This window comes from Salmo trutta, chromosome 16, assembly GCF_901001165.1.
Source record: "Salmo trutta chromosome 16, fSalTru1.1, whole genome shotgun sequence".
Lineage (NCBI taxonomy): Eukaryota > Metazoa > Chordata > Actinopteri > Salmoniformes > Salmonidae > Salmo > Salmo trutta.
This window is the reverse complement of record NC_042972.1, coordinates 35,811,621-35,834,837: the sequence shown is the minus strand read 5'-3', so window position 1 is coordinate 35,834,837 and position 23,217 is coordinate 35,811,621. Positions and strand designations below refer to the sequence as shown.

The following is a 23,217-nucleotide window of genomic DNA, read 5'->3' as shown; positions in this document are numbered from 1 at the left end:
AAAATAAAGGGAACACTTAAACAACACAATGTAACTCCAAGTCAATCACACTTCTGTGAAATCAAACTGTCCACTTAGGAAGCAACACTGATTGACAATACATTTCACATGCTGTTGTGCAAATGGAATAGACAACAGGTGGAAATTATAGGCAATTAGCAAGACACCCCCAATAAAGGAGTGGTTCTACAGGTGGTGACCACAGACCACTTCTCAGTTCCTATGCTTCCTGGCTGATGTTTTGGTCACTTTTGAATGCTGGCGGTGCTTTCACTCTAGTGGTAGCATGAGACGGAGTCTACAACCCACACAAGTGGCTCAGGTAGTGCAGCTCATCCAGGATGGCACATCAATGTGAGCTGTGGCAAGAAGGTTTGTTGTGTCTGTCAGCGTAGTGTCCAGAGTATGGAGGCGCTACCAGGAGACAGGCCAGTACATCAGTATACGTGGAGGAGGCCGTAGGAGGGCAACAACCCAGCAGCAGGACCGCTACCTCCACCTTTGTGCAAGGAGGAGCAGGAGGAGCACTGCCAGAGCCCTGCAAAATGACCTCCAGCAGGCCACAAATGTGCATGTGTCTGCTCAAACGGTCAGAAACAGACTCCATGAGTGTGGTATGAGGGCCCGACGTCCACAGGTGGGGGTTGTGCTTACAGCCCAACACCGTGCAGGACGTTTGGCATTTGCCAGAGAACACCAAGATTGGCAAATTCGCCACTGGCGCCCTGTGCTCTTCACAGATGAAAGCAGGTTCACACTGAGCACATGTGACAGACGTGACAGAGTCTGGAGACGCCGTGGAGAACGTTCTGCTGCCTGCAACATCCTCCAGCATGACCGGTTTGGCGGTGGGTCAGTCATGGTGTGGGGTGGCATTTCTTTGGGGGGCCGCACAGCCCTCCATGTGCTCGCCAGAGGTAGCCTGACTGCCATTAGGTACCGACATGAGATCCTCAGACCCCTTGTGAGACCCTATGCTGGTACGGTTGGCCCTGGGTTCCTCCTAATGCAAGACAATGCTAGACCTCATGTGGCTGGAGTGTGTCAGCAGTTCCTGCAAGAGGAAGGCATTGATGCTATGGACTGGCCCGCCCGTTCCCCAGACCGGAATCCAATTGAGCACATCTGGGACATCATGTCCCGCTCCATCCACCAACAGACTGTCCAGGAGTTGGCGGATGCTTTAGTCCAGGTCTGGGAGGAGATCCCTCAGGAGACCATCTGCCACCTCATCAGGAGCATGCCCAGGCGTTGTAGGGAGATCATACAGGCACGTGGAGGCCACACACACTACTGAGCCTCATTTTGACTTGTTTTAAGGACATTATATCAAAGTTGGATCAGCCTGTAGTGTGGTTTTCCACTTTAATTTTGAGTGTGACTCCAAATCCAGACCTCCATGGGTTGATAAATTGGATTTCCATTGATTATTTTTGTGTGATTTCGTTGTCAGCACATTCAACTATGTAAAGAAAAAAGTATTTAATAACATTATTTCATTCATTCAGATCTAGGAGTATATATATATATATATATATAGTTGAAAACGGAAGTTTACATATACTTAGGTTGGAGTCATTAAAACTCGTTTTTTAACCACTCCACAAATTTCTTGTTAACAAACTATAGTTTTGGCAAGTCGGTTAGGACATCTACTTTGTGCATGACACAAGTAATTTTTCCAACAATTGTTTACAGACAGATTATTTCACTTAGAATTCACTGTATCACAATTCCAGTGGATCAGAAGTTTACATACACTAGGGTGACTGTGCCTTTAAACAGCTTGGAAAATTCTAGATGGTGTCATGGCTTTAGAAGCTTCTGATAGGTGAATTGATATCATTTGAGTCAATTGGAGGTGTACCTGTGGATGTATTTCAAGGCCTACCTTCAAACTCAGTGCCTCTTTGCTTGACATCATGGGAAAATCAAAAGAAATCAGCCAAGCCCTCAGGAAAAAAATTGTAGACCTCCAGAAGTCTGGTTCATCCTTGGGACCAATTTCCAAATGCCTGAAGGTACCACGTTCAGCTGTACAAACAATAGTATGCATGGGACCACGCAGCCGTCATAACGCTCAGGAAGGAGATACGTTCGGTCTTTAAGAGATGAAAGTACTTTGGTGCGAAAAGTGCAAATCAATCCCGGAACAACAGCAAAGGACCTTGTGAAGATGCTGGAAGAAACAGGTACAAAAGTATCTATACCCACAGTGAAACGACTCCTATATCGACATAACCTGAAAGGCCGCTCAGCAAGGAAGAAGCCACTGCTCCAAAACCACCATAAAAAAAACAGACAACGGTTTGCAACTGCACATGGGGACAAAGATCGTACTTTTTGGAGAAATGTCCTCTGGTCTGATGAAACAAAAATAGAACGGTTTGGCCATAATGACCATCATTATGTTTGGAGGAAAAAGGGGGAGGCTTGCAAGCCGAAGAACACCATCCCAACCATGAAGCACGGGGGTGGCAGCATCATGTTGTGGGGGTGCTTTGCTGCAGGAGGGACTGGTGCACTTCACAAAATAGATGGCATCATGAGGCTGGAAAATTATGTGGATATATTGAAGCAACATCTCAAGTAGAGGTCGACCGATTAATCGGAATGACCGATTAATTAGGGACGATTTCAAGTTTTCATAACAATCGGAAATCGGTATTTTTGGACGCCGATTTGGCCCCAATTTTTTTTTTACACCTTTATTTAACTAGGCAAGTCAGTTAAGAACACATTCTTATTTTCAATGACGGCCTAGGAACGGTGGGTTAACTGCCTTGTTCAGGGGCAGAACGACAGATTTTTACCTTGTCAGCTCGGGGATTCAATCTTGCAACCTTACGGTTAACTAGTCCAACGCTCTAACCACCTACTTTACATTGCACTCCATGAAGAGCCTGCCTGTTATGCGAATGCAGTAAGAAGCCAAGGTAAGTTGCTAGCTAGCATTAAACGTATCATCTCACAAAAAACAATCAATCAATCAATCAATCATAGTCACCAGTTAAACTAGTAATATCATCAACCATGTGTAGTTATCTAGCCTGTCCTGCGTTGCATATAATCGCTTAGGTACACGTTGCTCCAACATGTACCTAACCATAAACATCAATGCCTTTCTTAAAGTCAATACACAAGTATATATTTTTAAACCTGCATATTTAGCTCAAAGAAATCCAGGTTAGCAGGCAATATTAACCAGGTGAAATTGTGTCACTTCTCTTGCGTTCATTGCATGCAGAGTCAGGGTATATGCAACAGTTTGGGCCGCCTGGCTCGTTGCGAACTAATTTGACAGAAATGTACGTAATTATGACATAACATTGAAGGTTGTGTAATATAACAGGAACATTTAGACTTAGGGATGCCACCCGTTAGATAAAATACGGAACGGTTCCATATTTCACTGAAAGGAAAAACGTTTTGTTTTCGAGATGATAGTTTCTGGATTCGACCATATTAATGACCTAAGGCTCGTATTTCTGTGTGTTTATTATATTATAATTAAGTCTATGATTTGATAGAGCAGTCTGACTGAGCGGTGGTAGGCAGCAGCAGGCTGGTAAGCATTCATTCAAACAGCACTTTCGTGCGTATTGCCAGCAGCTCTTCGCTGTGCTTCAAGCATTGCGCTGTTTATGACTTCAAGCCTTCCGAGATTAGGCTGGTGTAACCGATGTGAAATAGTTAGCGGGGTGCGCGCTAATAGCGTTTCAAACGTCACTCGCTCTGAGACTTGGAGTAGTTGTTCCCCTTGCTCTGCATGGGTAACGCTGCTTCGAGGGTGGCTGTTGTCGATGTGTTCCTGGTTCGAGCCCAGGTAGGAGCGAGTAGAGGGACGGAAGTTATACTGTTACACTGGCAAAACTAAAGTCCCTATAAGAACATCCAACAGTCAAAGTTATATGAAATACAAATCGTAGAGAGAAATAGTCCTATAATTCCTGTAACTACAACCTAAAACTTCTTACCTGGAAATACTGAAGACTCATGTTAAAAAGGAACCCCCAGCTTTCATATGATCTCATGTTCTGAGCAAGGCACTTAAACGTTAGCTTTCTTACATGGCACATATTGCACTTTTACTTTCTTCTCCAACACTTTGTTTTTGCATTATTTAAACCAAATTGAACATGTTTCATTATTTATTTGAAGCTAAATTGATTTTATTGATGTATTATATTAAGTTAAAATAAGTGTTCATTCAGTATTGTTGTAATTGTCATTATTACAAATAAATAAATAAAATTGGCCGATTAATCGGTATCGTCTTTAACTGGTCCGTTGACGTTGAAAAATCATAAATCGGTCGACCTCTAATCGCAAGACATCAGTCAGGAAGTTAAAGCTTGGTCGCAAATGGGTCTTCCAAATGAACAATGACCCCAGGCATACTTTCAAAGTTGTGGTAAAATGGCTTAAGGACAACAAAGTCAAGGTATTGGAGTGGCCATCACAAAGCCCTGACCTCAATCCTACAGAACATTTGTGGGCAGACTGAAAAAGAGTGTGCGAGCAAGGAGGCCTAAAAACCTGACTCAGTTACACCAGCTCTGTCAGGAGGAATGGGCCAAAATTCACCCAACTTATTGTGGGAAGCTTGTGGAAGGCTACCCAAAACATTTGACCCAAGTTAAAGAATTTAAAGGCAATGCTACCAAATACTAATTGAGTGTATGTAAACTTCTGACCCACTGGGAATGTGATGAAAGAAATATATGCTGAAATAAATCACTCAACTATTATTCTGACATTTCACATTCTTAAAATAAAGTGGTGATCCTTACTGACCTAAAACAGGGAATTTTTACTAGGATTAAATGTCAGGGATTGTGAAAAACTGAGTTTAACCTGTTGAGGACAGACCTAGCCAACAGCCAATGGCATCGCACGGCGCGAAATACAAAACCAACTAAAATATCAAAATTAAATTTTCTCAAACAATCAACTATTTTACACCATTTTAAAGATAAGACTCTCGTTAATCTAAACACATTGTCCGATTTCAAAAAGGCTTTACAGCGAAAGCAAAACATTAGATTATGTTAGGAGAGTACATAGACACAAATAATCACACAGCCATTTTCCAAGCAAGCATACATGTCACATAAACCCAAACCACAGCTAAATGCAGCACTAACCTTTGATGATCTTCATCAGATGACACTCCTAGGACATTATGTTATACAATACATGCATGTTTTGTTCAATCAAGTTCATATTTATATCAAAAACCAGCTTTTTACATTAGCATGTGATGTTCAGAACTAGCATACACACCGAAAACTTCCGGTGAATTTACTAAATTACTCATGATAAACGTTGACAAAATACATAAATTATTTTGAGAATTATAGATACAGAACTCCTTTATGCAATCGATATGTCTGATTTTAAAATAGCTTTTCGGCGAAAGCACATTTTGCAATATTCTGAGTACATAACTCGGCCATCACGGCTAGCTATTTTGACATCCGCCAACTTCGGGGTCACCTAAACTCAGAATTACTATTAGAAAAATTGGATTACCTTTGCTGTTTTTCGTCAGAATGCACTCCCAGGACTTCTACTTCAACAACAAATGTTGTTTTGGTTCCAAATAATCCATAGTTATGTCCAAATACCTCCGTTTTGTTCGTGCGTTCAGGTCACTATCCGAAGGGTGACGCGCGAGCGCATTTCGTGACAAAATATTTCTAAATATTCCATTACCGTACTTAGAAGCATGTCAAACGCTGTTTAAAATCAAATCAAATGTATTTATATAGCCCTTCTTACATCAGCTGATATCTCAAAGTGCTGTACAGAAACCCAGCCTAAAACCCCAAACAGCAAGCAATGCAGGTGTGGAAGCATAAAATAAATTTTTATGCTATTTTTCTCGTAAAATAGCGATAATATTCCAACCGGGCAACGTTGTATTCATTCAAAGGCTGAAAGAAGAAAATGGATAAGTCTCGTGACTGCGCATCTCCAGTCTCACTGTCCCCAGGCTGACCACTCACAAACAGAGCTGCTGTACTTTGCCCAGAGACAGCAGACACCCCATTCCACTTTCTGGCGGCTTTAGAGAGCCAATGGAAGCCTTAGAAAGTGTCACGTTACAGCACAGATGCTGTAATGTCGATAGAGATGCAACAGAAGGACAACAAATTGTCAGACAGTGCACTTCCTGTATGGAATCTTCTCAGGTTTTGGCCTGCCATATGAGTTCTGTTATACTCAGACACCATTCAAACAGTTTTAGAAACTTTAGAGTGTTTTTTATCCAAATCTACTAATTATATGCATATTCTAGTTTCTGGGCAGGAGTAGTAACCAGATTAAATCGGGTACGTTTTTTATCCGGCCGTGAAAATACTGCCCCCTATCCCGAAGAAGTTAAATGTATTTGGCTGAGGTGTTTGTAAACTTCCATCTTCAACTGTACATACACACACACACAGTGCCAGTCAAAAGTTTTGCACACTCTTGGCATTCTCTCAACCAGCTTCATGAGGTAGTTATCTGTCATCTAGGCAAAGGTGGCCAATTTGAAGAATCTAAAATATTTTCATTTGTTTAACACTTTTTTTGGTTACAACATGATTCATGTGTTGTCAGTTTTGATGTCTTCATTATTATTTTACAATGCAGAAAATAGTAAAAAAAGAAAAAACCTTGAATGAGTAGGTGTGTCCAAACTTTTGAGTGGTACTGTATATGGGTACAGTTACAAGAACAAAATAAGATTATTGTGAATAGGCAAATTAATATAAAATGTTTACATGCTTTGCAAGGAGAACGATTTGCCTAATAATCCTGTTTCCATGGACACATCTGAAATCAGGCTACCTGATGGGACTTTGACAAATGCAGAAAAATCGGCAATTAAAATAAACATTCTACCACAGGGACCTGGGAAGCCTACTTGATTCTGAGCTCGGTTATTAATGTTTGAAAAGAGGGAGGCTTGCACTGCTGCTGCACATGAGCACATCAAACACACCGCTGGAACTCCGATTAAGGTCTTTACATGTCCTAATAATTTGAAAGATTGCTGAGACAACCAGGTGTTTAAATTTGCACACGCTTACTTCGATAATGACCTTACACCAATTTAGATAAGCAAAGTAAGGTGTTTACATGGCTAATGGAATACTCGGCCTACTGCCATAATCAGTTTGGTATCGAACTACACTGCTCAAAAAAATAAAGGGAACACTAAAATAACACATCCTAGATCTGAATGAATTAAATAATCTTATTAAATACTTTTTTCTTTGCATAGTTGAATGTGCTGACAACAAAATCACAAAAATAATCAATGGAAATCCAATTTATCAACCCATGGAGGTCTGGATTTGGAGTCACACTCAAACTTAAAGTGGAAAACCACACTACAGGCTGATCCAACTTTGATGTAATGTCCTTAAAACAAGTCAAAATGAGGCTCAGTAGTGTGTGTGGCATCCACATGCCTGTATGACCTCCCTACAACGCCTGGGCATGCTCCTGATGAGGTGGCAGATGGTCTCCTGAGGGATCTCCTCCAAGACCTGGACTAAAGCATCCGCCAACTCCTGGACAGTCTGTGGTGCAACGTGGCGTTGGTGGATGGAGCGAGACATGAAGTCCCAGATGTGCTCAATTGGATTCAGGTCTGGGGAACGGGCGGGCCAGTCCATAGCATCAGTGCCTTCCTCTTGCAGGAACTGCTGACACATTCCAGCCACATGAGGTCTAGCATTGTCTTGCATTAGGAGGAACCCAGGGCCAACCGTACCAGCATATGGTCTCACAAGGGGTCTGAGGATCTCATCTCAGTACCTAATGGCAGTCAGGCTACCTCTGGCAAGCACATGGAGGGCTGTGCGGCCCCCCAAAGAAATGCCACCCCACACCATGACTGACCCACCTCCAAACCGGTCATGCTGGAGGATGTTGCAGGCAGCAGAACGTTCTCCACGGCGTCTCCAGACTCTGTCACGTCTGTCACATGTGCTCAGTGTGAACCTGCTTTCATCTGTGAAGAGCACAGGGCGCCAGTGGCGAATTTGCCAATCTTGGTGTTCTCTGGCAAATGCCAAACGTCCTGCACGCTGTTGGGCTGTAAGCACAACCCCCACCTGTGGACGTCGGGCCCTCATACCACCCTCATGGAGTCTGTTTCTGACCGTTTGAGCAGACACATGCACATTTGTGACCTGCTGGAGGTCATTTTGCAGGGCTCTGGCAGTGCTCCTCCTGCTCCTCCTTGCACAAAGGCAGAGGTAGCGGTCCTGCTGCTGGGTTGTTGCCCTCCTACGGCCTCCTCCACGTATACTGATGTACTGGCCTGTCTCCTGGTAGCGCCTCCATGCTCTGGACACTACGCTGACAGACACAGCAAACCTTCTTGCCACAGCTCGCATTGATGTGCCATCCTGTATGAGCTGCACTACCTGAGCCACTTGTGTGGGTTGTAGACTCCGTCTCATGCTACCACTAGAGTGAAAGCACCGCCAGCATTCAAAAGTGACCAAAACATCAGCCAGGAAGCATAGGAACTGAGAAGTGGTCTGTGGTCACCACCTGCAGAACCACTCCTTTATTGGACGTGTCTTGCTAATTGCCTATAATTTCCACCTGTTGTCTATTCCATTTGCACAACAGCATCTGAAATTTATTGTCAATCAGTGTTGCTTCCTAAGTGGACAGTTTTATTTCACAGAAGTGTGATTGACTTGGAGTTACATTGTGTTGTTTAAGTGTTCCCTTTATTTTCTTGAGCAGTGTATTAGTGTGCATGTACAGTAAACATACTCTGATTGGTACAGGTCAGTGGAGGCTGGTGGAGCTACAGGACGATGAGGTCATTGGAATGGCTGGAATGTGTCATGAACCAGCTCGTAGCCCATAACAAAGAGGGAGACAACATGGAGATAAGGAATAACAGATATATTTATTAAACAAAGTAAACTACAAACAATTAACAATGGTGTCTGTGTGTAATCAGTAGTGTTAATGAGTGGTTGTGTGCATAGATGGTGAAAATTAGGGGTGTTGAGAGGTGCCAAAACAAACAAGCAACAAAAAGCCACAACCAAAAATAACAGTGTGCCTGCATGGAGAGAGTCTCCTCAATGAATGGGGTGAAGGTATATTCATCCCCAGGACACACCCGAGCCCAGGTGTGTCCCATTTCGCTGACAACCCTCCCGGCTCCGCCCACCGACATCCTATTAAGGAAAACAAGAGCAAAGCGAAGGAATTCGGCAGAGTGGGAGGGTTGTCACAAATGGAATTAATAGAATGTGGTTTCCTTATGTTTGATACTGTTCCATTTATTACATTCCAGCACTTACTATGAGCCCATACTCCTATAGCTCCTCCCACCAGCCTCCACTGGTACAGATTTGGTCCGCTCCAGACCAACCAAACTTGGTCTTGTTTGGGGGTGGAGCACATTAGAATGATAGAAATATAACCAAACATGCAAAAGAGGATATTACATTTTGTTAACTTTGTGTACCTATTCAGGATACATCACCATGAAGAGAATGACATTTATAATTATGCCTTTTTGTGTAGTAGAAATCAGGGACCCATAATGTCAGTCTGTTATTATATTTCTGTTACTGGGTGTTAATCAACTTCACTTATAGTCTAATAACCAAAATAGATTTTTTCAAACTCAAGGTGTCATATCAAAACTGACACCCCATTCTTTTTGTAGACAACTTTGAATCTTAATTTGGAGTAGATATTTAACAGAATTGTTGGAAAACACGGTCACAAACTGAGCAAGATTTTATCATTCTGTTACCAAACTTTACATCTGCACTGTACATGTATATTTGTAAAATGTTCTGTGGAAATTGTTAAACGTAGTGCTTGTGCATTGAGTCGTATGGTTTGTTTAACTTTGCAATCAATGGTTTTTGTTTGGCATACTTTTAAAGTAAAAAAAAAAAAAGTCAGCATCATTCTGTTACCGGAATTCATTCTGAATTTCACTTTTTGTCACTTTCTTCAACTAAGACCCTGGGCCCTCACACAGCGCTAGACCTTAGAGGTTCTAAACCTAGAGGTTCTAAACCTAGAGGCGCAACGTTCTTGATAAAGCAGACTCGGCAGACCAGACTGGAGTTTGGGGTTTGCCAAGTCAAGTGAAAACCTTAGCTGTTAAATTTCAGAAAAAGCAAAACCTAGATTCAAGCCAATCTCTTAAGTAGCTGAAATGTTCATTGCTACAACCTCGAGAAAGAGAAAAAATGACACTTTCACCAAAACAACTTTATAACGAAGTTGTGCCTTTGATTTGACGGTCTGCACTTGCACAGTTTGGTGAGACACGACCATTAGACCCGATGACGTCTCTGCACATGACATCGCCTACAAGTATGATCAGAGATTTCTATTGGAGAAGCAGATTATGCAAATTGTCATATTGTACCATCTTTGGCTACACTGTGTTGGAACACACTGTCGCACACACTCTCTTTAAATGAGCCATGTCAACTGTTTGTTTGTTGCACAATGCTATGGAAACCAGAAGAGGCAGGAAAAGAGGCATTGACTGAATCAATTATCTCTCCGGTATTTTAGGGGTATAAGTCTCACAAATTGTAACAGACTTTTATGACTAGCAAGTGAGCCGAGGCTTGTGTTGTCTTGACACAGAAGATTCAGCCCTCGCCACAAACCTAAAAAAAATATACTGGCCCCTTGTGCCTTGTCTTGGCCAGTCAGCCTGCTCTTATAGCAGATAGACTCACTGGAGGTCCGAGAGAAACATGTGGGGAATGTTTATGAGGGAGCACAGGCTAGTGTGGATAGGAGGTGGTGGGTGGACCACACTGCCAATAGGAGTGCTTTTTCCATGGTCAAAAGGAGCTTCAGGTGTTCCAACTCTAGCACATTCACTCACTGATCTGACAACACAAAGACTATCAAGAACTTAGTTGTGGCATTTCACAGAATTCTAGAACATTCCTCTGGCCATATTCGTATTTGTCTACCATGAAAACACCAGGACTGTACTGAACTGGCTGTTCTGCTCCTAAAAACACTTCCAGCTTCCCTGAGGACAAAGAGAGCTGGAGAGACGGCCAAATTAAGTTACCGCTGGGTTTCAAAGCTCCTGTGAGTTGGAAGGGGGTAGAGAATGCACCAAGGCCAATTAACTGGAGATGGGCTAAACTGGTTTACTGTGGGAGGAAGTTGGGAGGAACTTCTAAGTGTCCATTTGGGAAGTCATCAAGACTCGGGCCGAGGGGGTTTGAAGAACATTTGGACAGAGGTCGAGAGAGGTTTGGATGGTGTTTGTAGCATATCTCATTGGCTGGAGGGTTCAGGTCAGGTCCATGTGAGAGATCATAATTCCATAGCAAACTGGGTTAGGGAGTGGGCCTTGAGGCATATCTCAGTGCAGGGACCTTTCTGCCAGAGAAACCCTTGGGCGGCCGCCTACGTGATTTTTTTGGGCCGCCTAAGTCCAAAACTGTGAAATATATACAGAATGAGTCAAAAGTTAACACACCTACTCATTCAATGGTTTCTTTATTTTTTTTACTATTTTCTACTTTGTAGAATAGTGAAGACGTCAAAACTATGAAATAACACATATGGAATCATGTAGTAACCAAAAAAAGTGTTCAACAAATCAAAATATATATTATATTTGAGATTCTTCAAAGTAGCAACCCTTTGCCTTGATGACGGCTTTGCCCACACTTGGCATTCTCTCAACCAGCTTCATGAGGTGGTCACCTGGAATGCATTTCAATTAACAGGTGTGCCTTATTAAAAGTTAATTTATGGAATTTCTATCATTCTTAATGCATGAGCCAATCAGTTGTGTTGTGACAAGGTATGGGGTGGTATACAGAAGATAGCCCTATTTGGTAAAAGACCAAGTCCTTATTATGGCAAGAACAGCTCAAATAAGCAAAGAGAAACGACAGTCCATAATTACTTTAAGACATGTCAGTCAATGCGCAATGATGTAACTGGCTCTCATGAAGACCGTCACAGGAAAGGAAGACCCAGAGTTACCTCTGCTGCAGAGGGTAAGTTCATTAGAGTTACCAGCCTCAGAAATTACAGCCCAAATAAATGCTTCACAGAGTTCAAGTAACAGACACATCTCAACATCAACTGTTCAGAGTTGACAGCGTGAATCAGGCCTTCATGGTCAAATTGCTACAAAGAAACCAATACTAAAATGACACCAATAAGAAGAAGAGACTTGCTTGGGCCAAGAAACACGAGCAATGGACATTAGACCGGTGGAAATCTGTCCTTTGGTCTGATGAGTCCAAATTTGATATGTTTGGTTTCAACCGCCATGTCTTTGTGAGACACAGAGTGGGTGAACGGATGATCTCCTCATGTGTGGTTCAAGACTGTTGGAAAAGCATTCCAGGTGAAGCTGGTTGAGAGAGTGTGAAAAGCTGTCATCAAGGCAAAAGGATGGCTACTTTGAAGTATATTTTGATTTGTTTAGCACTTTTTGGGTTACTACATGATTCAATTGTTATTTCATAGTTTCGATGTCTTCACTAGTATTCAACAATAAAGAAAATAGTCAAAATAAAGAAATATCATTGAATGAGTAGGTGTGTCCAAACTTTTGACTGGTACTGTATACACAAACACACACGGAAAGTATTCAGACCCCTTGACTTGTCCCACATTTTGTTACGTTACAGCCGTATTCTAAAATGGATGAAATCATTTTTTCCCCTCAATCTACACACAATACCCCTTAATGACAAAGCAAAACTGGCCTTTAGACATTTTTGCAAATGTATTAAAAATAGAAAACTGAATTATCACATTTATATACAGTTGAAGTCGGAAGTTTACATACACCTTAGCCAAATACATTTAATCTCAGTTTTTCACAATTCCTGACATTTAATCCTAGTACAAATTCCCTGTTTTAGGTCAGTTAGGATCACCACTTTATTTTAAGGATGTGAAATGTCAGAATGATTTATTTCAGCTTTTATTTCTTTCATCACATTCCCAGTGGGTCAGAAGTTACACTCAATTAGTATTTGGTAGCATTGACTTCAAATTGTTTAACTTGGGTCAAACTTGTCAGGTAGCCTTCCACAAGCTTCCCACATTAAGTTGGGTGAATTTTGGCCCATTCCTCCTGACAGAGCTGGTGTAACTGAGTCAGGTTTGTAGGCCTCTTTGCTCACACACGCTTTTTCAGTTCTGCCCACAAATTTTCTATAGGATTGAGGTCAGAGCTTTGTGATGGCCACTCCAATACCTTGACTTTGTTGTCCTTAAGCCATTTTGCCACAACTTTGAAAGTATGCTTGGGGACACTGTCCATTTGGAAGACCCATTTGCGACCAAGCTTTAACTTCCTGACTGATGTCTTGAGATGTTGCTTCAATATATACACATAAATTCCCTTCCTCATGATGCCATCTATTTTCTGAATTGCACCAGTCCCTCCTGCAGCAAAGCACCCCCACAACATGATGCTGCCACCCACGTGCTTCACGGTTGGGATGATGTACTTCGGCTTGCAAGCCTCCCCCTTTTTCCTCCAAACATAACAATGGTCATTATGGCCAAACAGTTCTATTTTTGTTTCATCAGACCAGAGGACATTTCTCCAAAAAGTACGATCTTTGTTGCATGCATGCAGTGTGCTTCCTTGCTGAGCGGCCTTTCAGATTATGTCGATATAGGACTCGTTTTACTGTGGATATAGATACTTTTGTACCTGTTTCCTCCAGCATCTTCACAAGGTCCTTTGCTGTTGTTCTGGGATTGACTTGCACTTTTTGCACCAAAGTACGTTCATCTCTAGGAGACAGAAAGTGTCTCCTTCCTGAGCGGTATGACGGCTGCGTGGTCCCATGGTGTTTATACTTGCATACTATTGTTTGTACAGATGAACGTGGTACCTTCAGGCATTTGGAAACTGCTCCCAAGGATGAACCAGACTTGTGGAGGTCTACATTTTTTTCTGAAGTCTTGGCTGATTTCTTTTGATTTTCCCATGATGTCAAGCAAAGAGGCACCGAGTTTGAAGGTAGGCCTTGAAATACATCCACAGGTACATCTCCAATTGACTCAAATGATGTCAATTATCCTATCAGAAGCTTCTAAAGCCATGACACCATTTTCTGGAATTTTCCAAGCTGTTTAAAGGCACAGTCAATTTAGTGTATGTAAACTTCTGACCCACTGGAATATTGATACAGTGAATTCTAAGTGAAATAATCTGTCTGTAAACAATTGTTGGAAAAATTACTTGTGTCATGTACAAAGTAGATGTCCTAACCGACTTGCCAAAACTATAGTTTGTTAACAAGAAATTTGTGGAGTGGTTGAAAAACAAGTTTTAATGGCTCCAACATAAGTGTATGTAAACTTCCGTCTTCAACTGTAATTAATATATATATATATTTTTTTTTTTACTTTTCTCTCAACTCCATGGCAGAGTATGTAGAATCCCTGGAAATGTGCTTTTAAATTGCAACATTTTCTCTCAGCTCCATGGCAAAATGTGTAGAATTCTTTGGAATTTACTTTAAATTTGCAAAAAATGTATCTTGGCTCCAAGGAGAATAGCAGAAAATTGGCTTAAAAATTCAAAAAACTGCAACAAAAAAAACCCATCAAAATAGGAGTCTTTAAAAGTTATCTAAAATTCCCCAACCGTGTCCATTGCCATTGCCACACCCACCACCTAAGCCACTTTTTGACCCGGAATAAAACATCAGTGGCCGGAGTTCAGTTTGGTTCAGTTGAAACAGCTCAACCGTGGCATGAATAATACCTCTGTGCTTTATTAGGGAGCTGTCTGTGCACAGAAGGGCTCGTAGACCCACAAACTATATTCATCCTGTGTAAAAGAGATGCTTCACCAAAATGATATGTTACCTTGCCCATGACCTTGAGACTTGTTAGTTCCCAAAGTTAATGCATGTTAACCCATGGAGGCTGCTGAGGGGAAAACGGCTCATAATAAGGTCTGGAACGGAGCGAATGGAATGCCATCAAACACATAGAAACCATGTGTTTTTATGCATTTGATACCATTCCACTCCAGCAGTTACCACGAGCCCGTCCTCCCCAATTAAGGTGCCAGCAACCTCCTGTGCTGTATTTAATTATTATTATTTTTTAAAATACATTTAACCTTTATTTAACTAGGCCTTTATTTAACTGTAGGAGTGGGTCCCTTGACCTCTCAGCATTGAGTCACATTTGCAAGACCCACAACCCACTCCACTAAACACACAGAGAAGCCATGTGGAGTCTGGGCTGCAAGAGTGTTCTAGTTGGCCAACAGCAGAGCCAGAGGCATCACAGCGTATGGGGCGGGTTAGCCCAGACAAACACTGCCATTTTTGCTGCTCCTCATAAGGCCACATTTAGCCTGAGTTAGCGGTGGCTTACACTATAACCCCATTAGCATCTGCCTTCAACTGGCTGAACAGAATCACATGACTCCTCAGTGACAGAGGCAGGCCAGTGTTGACTTATAGGGAAATAAATGCTGAAAATATGTTACAGGGGGTTGCATTTACTCTCCACCTCAATCATGGCATGAATGCAGTGTGCTAACTTTTTGTCAGTCTCAGAACATGATACTTACATAGTTTGTTTCATGTTGCAAACAGTAATGAAACACTATGTCCCTTTCCCTACTGCATCACAGTGGCGCAGAGCGAAGCAGTGGAATGCACAGAGAGCAGCCACTCAAAGGAGACCCTGCTAGTGTACAGTCATATGAACTCACACCAAAACTGCTGCTTACAGACAGCAATTTACATTCCCCAACACACCTTTATCTGCAATACAGGCAACCACTCTGGCTGCTATAACCAGCTCTGTCAACAGAAAGACTTGGTGAAAAGCAACATGCCCAGCAACAGTAGGTTAAAACATAAGTAATCATGATGATTTGAGCAATGTTTGGCCCACAGACATCCTAAGCCATCATTGTTCTCATTCAGTCAGTCTATACTTTACTATAAATATGTAGGCCTTCAATTATGTTCAATATCATGCTTTTTAGGGTCTGGGGGTGATAATGAAATTAGGCTTTTTGTGTATTTAAATCACAGCATATATTACCAAACTATACAGAGACAGGCCTACAGAATGTAGGAAGACTGATGCCACAATATGATCCGTTCTCTATCAATACTGGATGCATTATGCGAAACCGGAATGCATTTTCACTCCACCTGACCCTTCGCTGTAGGGTACTCCTTGGGTCAAACTCACTTTGACAGAATACCGAAAAGCTAGAATACCTAGTAGAAACAATAGCAAAGCAGGCACCCTGCCTCTGTTTTGGTAAAAAGCTGAGGGATGGGCCTGGAGAATTGTAACCACTCTCAAATTCATTTACAGAGCTACGGATGCAAGGACTGACCATCCATGATATCAAATGTGTTGTTTAACCATGTTTTGAGGCTATACAGTAAGGGGGGGTTACATTTACATTGTTTACAGAAATTGGAGTAAAACAAGCTTATATTTTAGGTTCTATGGGGTCGACAGTTGGAGAACACAATGTATAAATGCCTCGAGTTTAGTTCAAGTATCAACGGGTATATATCGTCAATTTATAATTATAAATAAATATGCAGCAACTAAGGATTTTAGCTTTAAAACAGTCTAACTCTTGTCAGAATATGCAATAAAGTTCATCCTTCTAATCAATCAGTCAATTAGGAATGTATAGCCCACGTGGTGATGAGAACCATGAGTCATTATCACCACAGCAGTCTGAAAGGTCACAAATTACAGATTATCACAATGGATTTGAAATTAATCAAATCCCTGAGAGAAATGTGATTATTTTCGCTGTGGTGGGATATCTTGGTTGCAGCTAACACAAATCAATGTCAATGTGCAGTTTTATGACATTTCTTTATATATATATATATATATATATATATATTTTTTTTTTTACAAGCAACAGCCTATGATAATACAAAACAAAAAAAACTTACGGTGTGTGTGTTATTTTTCAGCGTGGACTCGAATCCAGTTAGAGATTTGCACGTCTCTCCGTCGGGGTCAGTGCTCCGTTTGTTAAGGTTGTGTCCAGACAACACCGGTGAATCTCTTGGTCGCGGGGTCTTCACGAACGTTGTGTGTGCCCCGCCAAAGTTGGCTTTCTTACAGAAATCCTCGCATAACGCATAGGTAAATAACCACACAACAGCGATGCTATACAGCGGAGTCATATTCACAAGTCTGAGTTTTGTTGCTAAAAATCTATTTAGTAACCCGTTTCTATTATCACCAAATGTACTTAGAATACCCCACGTAGGCGGCGTACATAATGTTCATCTGGTGCAGAAGTGAACTGTGGCTTTTTAAAATGAAACGCCCACCTAGAAGTCCGATTGGTTGAGAGTTAATTGAAACGCATTTTCATTGGACTGTAGATGCGTCCATTCATTCCTTATTCTTCCCAGTAGGAGCAAAGTTATTTGCAATTACGCTACCTGGCGGACAAAACCAGATGAAGGTTGTCAACCTCACCATCCTGTATGATTTTGGTAATGAAACCGTCAGAAGTACACACACCATGGAGGAAATGACACAAACCACACCTTTTAGAATACAACTGTTTTATTTAGGCATTGATCCATAACAAAAATGTCACTCAGCTCTAAGCACTGATCTGACCGATGCCTGTACAGCACTGTAGAAATCATTTTAGTCATGTAGCAAACGCTCTGAGAGCAATTTATGGGAGCAATTAGGGTTAAGTGCCTTGCTCAAGGGCACATCAACTGATGTTTCACCTAGTCTTCTCAGGGATTCAAACCAGCGATCTTCCGGTTACTTGCCCAACGCTCTTAACCACTAGGCTACTTGCCCGCCCCCCCCCCCCATTTCCAGAGCCAAAATAAGAAAAAAATATAACATTACAAAGAGTTGCCTCCCTTCCACAAAAGGAACCAATGAAACTAGCGAGAGTGCTGATGGGAAATGTAGTTGTAGATGTGTGGTGATCCTCAGAGCCCAGGTGGATTACGTCTCCTCAGTGCTGACTAGGCCCACAGAGCACCCCTGTGCTCTAGATGTCCTTGATAACATCCTCCAGCTCTTCTTTGGAATACATGTGGAAGGTCTTGCCTGGCTCTATTGTAGCCAGCTGAAGGGGTGAGAGGGGAGAGCAGGTTAGCACACAAACAAACGTGATGAGTGATATGTTTTGGTTCATTGCTGCCCATCACCCTAACGATAGCTGGTACACCAGTAAAACAGGAATATTAGTCCCTCTAGGACTAAGGCTCAGCAGACCTGAATTTATGGTAAACAATATAATATGACAATAGCTCCACCCAGACGTCTGGTAGGCTTAGTGAGGCTTACACCATATTGCTTCGATCCAACAACTTCCACATCTACAATAGATGGCTCGACTAGAAGTAGGGTCAGTGGTTGAGCCTGAAGGATTAGAGCTCACCTCAATGTTGGTGGCATTCAGCTTCTCCTCCATCACCTGCTTTAGGATGGTGAGGGACGACTTGATGGCCTCTTTTAACGTCATGGACTGGAGAGGCCACCCAGAGAGAAAACAGAGGTCTTGGTTAATAAATAAAATAAGGTCGTCACCCCTGTGATAGGATGGAGAATGAAACCGACTGACAATCTGGTGGAGTTGTGGTGGAAGAGGAGGAAGGAAAAGGTTGGGGGCGGGGGGGTGATGGAGGAAAAGGTTGGGGGGGTGATGGAGGAAAAGGTTGGGGGGGGGGGGGTGACGGAGGAAAAGGTTGGGGGGGGGGGTGACGGAGGAAAAGGTTGGGGGGGGGGTGACGGAGGAAAAGGTTGGGGGGGGGGTGATGGAGGAAAAGGTTGGGGGGGGTGATGGAGGAAAAGGTTGGGGGGGGGTGATGGAGGAAAAGTGTTGAGGAAAGGTTGGGGGGGTGATGGAGGAAAAGGTTGGGGGGGGTGATGGAGGAAAAGGTTGGGGGGGTGATGGAGGAAAAGGTTGGGCGGGTGATGGAGGAAAAGGTTGGGGGGGGGTGATGGAGGAAAAGGTTGGGGGGGGGTGATGGAGGAAAAGGTTGGGGGGGGGGGATGGAGGAAAAGGTTGGGGGGGGGTGATGGAGGAAAAGGTTGGGGGGGGGTGATGGAGGAAAAGGTTGGGGGGGTGATGGAGGAAAAGGTTGGGGGGGTGATGGAGGAAAAGGTTGGGGGGGTGATGGAGGAAAAGGTTGGGGGGGTGATGGAGGAAAAGGTTGGGGGGGTGATGGAGGAAAAGGTTGGGGGGGTGATGGAGGAAAAGGTTGGGGGGTGATGGTAATGATAGCAACAGAGGAGAGGTAGATTATGCCTGAGAGGGTACCTTGTGGTAGACCTCCTGCAGAGAGCTCTGGGCTCCCTCAGAGGCAGAGCCGATGGCCCGGGCATCACACTGGACAAAGGTGCCTGATGGGTCCATGTGGTACCTACACACAAAGTTGAAAAATCAGGGGGTGTAGAAATTCAAGAGACATTTCACCATCTGATGAAGACTGAAGGTTTGGTTTTCTCATGAAAACTCAGCACAAGTCCTGGATTATAAGTGAGGAATGAGAGATTTTGCCCAAACCAATTATATCACACAATGTGTTAAAAATGTATGTTGAATAGATTAACGTACAGCTGGGGCCCTTTCTCATCCAGTCCACCAAAGAGAAGTGCTACACCGAAGGGTCGGCTCTGAGGAGAGAGAACCACAGGGAATAAGTACAGTGCGATACCTCACAGCTGTGGGAGAAATAAGTGACAACTAGCTGGAAAAGTGCTTTCAACCTCTACCAGTTTCTATTAATTAATACATCACTGAATTAATGAAAGTGAGCAACATGCAAATGAGTTGATCTTTGAGGTTTTGTCTCATCGTTCTGTGATCACTAACCATGGCTCCAGGGTCTGCATCCTCCTCTCCAAACTGCAGGGCCAGGTTAGACACGGCCTGGGTCACACTCTCCACTGTCATGGTCTCGTTGTAGGTGAACCAGTGGTTCTGGAAGGGGACAAACAGAGCAGGGTTAAAAAGGAAAGAAACTAAAAAGCTTTACATATCAAGTAGTTGAGGAACTAAAATGCTTTATGTTGTACAAAACTGCTTTACAAGTAGTTCACAATGTAGTGTGCATCTCATAAGTGCAAACATCAGCCATGTGTTGATTTTTACCTCAATAGTGTAGTAATGTTCAGTTTGAAAATGAACCTGTACTTGAATTCAGCCAACTCAACACTTACCTGTGTCTCCACTCTTGCTTTGTCGATAAGAGTCTTGGCATCAGCTATCAAGCCACTCATAGCACAACCTTTGAGAAGAGACGGACGCTCAAAACACATTTTCAAACTTTGAATACTATCTCTGAAACACGGCCTATAGAAGGCCTCTTTTACACAGTGGTGCTTAATTTCTGATACAAAAATATGTTGAGCCCATAGAAATTATTCTGACTGCTTCATCCAGTTACCTTTCATTTTCCCAGAATGATTGAGAACACTTGTTTTCTCCATAGACCGGTCAGGTGTTATACAAACAACCTGAGCTCCGATAAGCGTTCACGTCTGTGTGTTTGACAGTGTCTGCCCCTGCCTAATGAGTACTCCCTTCTCTGGCTGCTTACCGATGTGGGTGTCGATCTCCACAATCTTCTCGATGCTGCTTGGCTCCATCAGAGGAGATGTGATCCTCTTCTCCACGGCCAGACACACCCCCTCAGATGTCTGGATGCCAATGGCTGTGGAGCCCAGCTGAGAGACAACAGGTGTTCAGACTCTTGTTCATAGAAATGTCATGTACAAAGATGACCAGCTGTCCCCAGTCCCGGCCTCTGAGCTTCATACTTCAGTACTGTATTGTTATGTAGCCTAGACTGTTGTCTTACTTCCATAATGTGACATTTGAATTGTCAATTTTTTATATTTCTCTACTACATATTCTATGCTAATATACCTTGACTTCCCATTCACTAGTATTTAAGATGGCTGCACTTGTTACGCACAGCAGTTGTGTACTTAAAGTGTGTCTACTTTATTTTACAGCACCAATTAAGGCATAATTGGGGCGGCAGGTAGCCTAGTGATTAGAGCGTTGGGCGAGTAACCGAAAGGATGCTAGATTGAATCCCCGAGTTGACAAGGTAAACATCTGTCGTTCTGCCCCTGAACAAGGCAGTTAACCCACTGTTCCTAGGCTGTCATTGAAAATACGAATTTGTTCTTAACTGACTTGCCTAGTAAAATAATGAACAATGTCTTTCCGAGGAAGCTATTATTGAAGATGAAGTGTAATGGTGTGTTCTTGTGATATTGAATTTGATGTTTTGAAAATACCTTAATCGCCTCAATAGCATATTCCACTTGGAACAGTCGTCCCTCTGGAGAAAAGGTGTTTACTCCTCTGAAAAAAAACGATAGACTTAGTGCCCTGAAGTTCCAATAGCTATTCCGTCAGTACTGTAAAGGTTAGAATAGCTTTGTAGATGAACGGAGGTAACGGGTTAACGTAAACTTCTTTCTCTGCACAAAATACACCAGTCTGGAACACGACCATTTTGCAATTAGCTACTGTAGCTAACTAACTTTAGTTAAGTGAAAGTGAAAGAAACTAACGTTAGCTAGCTAGCGTTATCCAGCAAACTATCACGGCAATTTCAGTGACATATTATAATATACCATTAAGGAATGATTAATACGCAGATGTTAACCAGACATAACAAGTGCACAAACCACCTAGCTAGCACTAGCTAGCTAACTAGATGGCGAGCTAAATAAATGTGTATTGTGCGATGGTACGTATAGAAGTTAGCTACGTTAATTGTTAGCGGCTAGTTAGCTAGCCCGATGTCGTGACAATGCAGTTCCGAGTCTTAACTTACCTGTCGTACTCCGATCTCGTCAAAAACATCTTAAAGATTTTAGATCTGTAAACAAAAACATTTTGTTGAAGAGACGCAACTGGGAACATGCAGTTAAAACACATGTAGCGTTAGCTCGTGTGTGGGAACTTGCAGATAGGTAGGAAAGATCTGTGTACAGCAGTAGCTACATTACCACCACCGGCATTGGTTCAGAAAGTTAGAGCTAGCAAACTACATTTCTAGGGTAACGTTACACTCTACGATACTTTTACACAACATTATGTATGAATCATACAACTATAATGGAAAATAATGTTGGATTCGCAGTCAAGAAAGAGAATACTATTTGCCTACCACCGTTTTAGATCGTAGAATGAGTTCGCTTGTTTCTACAGGAAGCGTGTGCGTGCTCAAACACACTGAGGGGAAATGCTTCTTCTTCGTCTTTGATGAGGTTTAAGGGTGGTTGGCATCCAATATGTTTCATTACCGCCCCCAACTGGACTATAATATAAATCTATTATACTTTGTGACACAATATGGGAAAAGGAATAAAAAAATAAAATAAAAAAAAACTCATTCTAACTAACCCTACACTCATTAAAAACCCACTACCCTATTCCACTACATTGACACTATCTGCTCCTGAACCAAATACTTCTCTGCAGCTATCTATTTTCTGTGATATACATTCCATTTCTGCGGTACAGTTGATAACCATTGCTATGAACGCTAAGAAGCCAACCTTACTGAAGCATACAGTATTCAGACACCTTGACTTTTTCCACGTTTTGTTACGTTACAGCCTTATTCTAAAATTGATTAGATACATGTTTTCCTCATCTATCTACACACAGTACCCCATAATGATGAAGCGAAAACAGGTTTTTCGAATTGTTTGCAAATTTATATAAAAAAAACAGAAATACCTTATTTACTTAAGTATCAGACTCTTTGCAGTAAGACTCGAAATAGCGGACATGTCAAATCAAATCAAATGTTATTTGTCACATGCGCAGAATACAACAGGTAGACCTCACAGTGAAATGCTTACTTACAATGCTTATTAACCAACAATGCAGTTTTAAGAATTTAAAAAAACTATGACTAAAAAAATACAAATATAACAAATAATTAAGGAGCAACAATAAAATAACAGTAGTGAGGCTATATACAGGGGGTTCCGGTACAGAGTCAATGTGCGGGGGCACCGGTTGGTCGAGGTAATTGAGGTAATATGTACATGTAGGTAGAGGTAAAGTGACTATAAATAGATAATAAACAGAGAGTAGCAGCACCGTAAAAAAGGGGGGTGGAGACAATGCAAATAGTCCGGGTAGCCATTTGATTAACTGTTCAAGAGTATTATGGC

At 42.3% G+C, this 23,217-nt stretch overlaps 2 protein-coding genes across 2 annotated transcripts in view; both read right to left on the bottom strand.

Annotated features, from left to right (window-relative positions):
* The window catches only part of sort1a (sortilin 1a), a 37,224-nt gene extending 19,897 nt beyond the window's left edge, over window positions 1–17,327 (bottom strand). The window contains exon 1 of the mRNA XM_029694174.1: window positions 16,974–17,327. Coding sequence (XP_029550034.1) covers window positions 16,974–17,210 — 237 coding nt within the window. The 5' untranslated portion in view covers window positions 17,211–17,327. The remainder of the gene's footprint in view (window positions 1–16,973) is intronic.
* A 256-nt stretch (window positions 17,328–17,583) lies between these two features.
* On the bottom strand, window positions 17,584–22,303 carry psma5 (proteasome 20S subunit alpha 5). Its single transcript, XM_029694177.1, has 10 exons — window positions 22,200–22,303; window positions 21,864–21,908; window positions 21,319–21,385; window positions 20,610–20,736; window positions 20,230–20,297; window positions 19,883–19,990; window positions 19,625–19,683; window positions 19,328–19,430; window positions 18,446–18,532; window positions 17,584–18,130 (listed from the first exon to the last, which is right to left on the bottom strand). The coding sequence occupies exons 2-10, from the start codon at window positions 21,890–21,892 to the stop codon at window positions 18,053–18,055; spliced, it is 726 nt and encodes a 241-aa protein (XP_029550037.1). The 5' UTR covers window positions 21,893–21,908; window positions 22,200–22,303; the 3' UTR covers window positions 17,584–18,052.
* Between the last annotated feature and the right edge of the window lie 914 nt (window positions 22,304–23,217).